Source organism: Apaloderma vittatum, unplaced genomic scaffold (genome assembly GCF_000703405.1).
Source record: "Apaloderma vittatum isolate BGI_N311 unplaced genomic scaffold, ASM70340v1 scaffold13802, whole genome shotgun sequence".
Lineage (NCBI taxonomy): Eukaryota > Metazoa > Chordata > Aves > Trogoniformes > Trogonidae > Apaloderma > Apaloderma vittatum.
The window spans coordinates 23,610-24,631 of record NW_009704289.1 but is presented as its reverse complement, the minus strand read 5'-3'; the positions used below and the strand labels follow the sequence as shown (position 1 = coordinate 24,631).

Sequence of the window (1,022 nt, the reverse complement as noted above, 5' to 3'; positions counted from 1 at the left end):
GAGCGTGGCTCAATGCACATAAGCACAGGTCTTTGTGGCAGGACCGAGACGCTTATTCTTTCTCTCGGAAGAAACGCGCAGCCAGCTCTTGTAACAGTTTTTAAATTCTACTTTTGCAGGTAGTAAAACCTCTCTCAGCCCCTCAGCTCTGGCTGGAAACGTTTGATAAAGGACCAGCAAATACATACTTGTCGGTCTTGCAAAGATATTCCCACACTTAACTAGGAACTCTAGGAAAATTTGAAATTTCCTTAACAGAACGGAGTTTTCCAGTAAAAAGATAAACACAAGCAGCTCGCAAGAAAACACAGCAACAAGGAAGAGATGATGCACAATGTCAACCCCAGGCAACAGAGGACGTGGTGCCAGGGCGTTGCTGCAATTTTTGATCATACATCACTGCTCTGCAAGGACAGGGAAATAACTCTTAAAATGTGTAAATGCACCAAAAAATCCAGAGTCAAATCCCTCACCTGCGCTTCTTCCTGCTGCTTTTTCAGTTGTTCTAACATGGCCTTAAATTCTGCCTCTTTCTGCTCCGCCTCCTCCAGCGTGGCCTGGTTCTGCTCTTCGTAAGCCATAGCTACCACAGCCAAAATTAAATTAACCAGGTAGAACGAGCCCACAAAGATCACCAAGACAAAGAAGATCATGTAGGTTTTTCCTGCTGCTCGTAAGGTCTGCAAGTAGAAAAGAACGGTGGAAGGAAGAGAAAAGGAAGGGCAGCTTCAGAGCAACACCCGGTGCCAAGCTTCTTGTCCCGAACGCTTCTAAGGAAACCCAGCGGCGCTGAGTATTTGACACTTGGGCACTTCCCCTGCAACGCGCCGAGGCACCGCACACGCAGGAGGTGACATCCCTCTTCTGTGCCTGAGGGAGCATCCAACGGAGACAAAGCGAACACGATTCAGAAGCGTGGTGTGAAACTTTATGCTTAAGACTCTCTTCAAACAAAACAAAACGGAAGAGAAGCCGCTTCAGCAAGGTCCCCAAACCCTCCTCGGGTGACGAGGGAATGCTCT

The 1,022-nt window shown here is 47.8% G+C and overlaps 1 protein-coding gene across 1 annotated transcript in view; it reads right to left on the bottom strand.

Annotated features, from left to right (window-relative positions):
* Nucleotides 1-1,022, bottom strand: part of SCN8A (sodium channel, voltage gated, type VIII, alpha subunit) — a 37,648-nt gene that overhangs the window by 21,097 nt on the left and 15,529 nt on the right. The window contains exon 9 of the mRNA XM_009865005.1: nt 474-680. Coding sequence (XP_009863307.1) covers nt 474-680 — 207 coding nt within the window. The remainder of the gene's footprint in view (nt 1-473; nt 681-1,022) is intronic.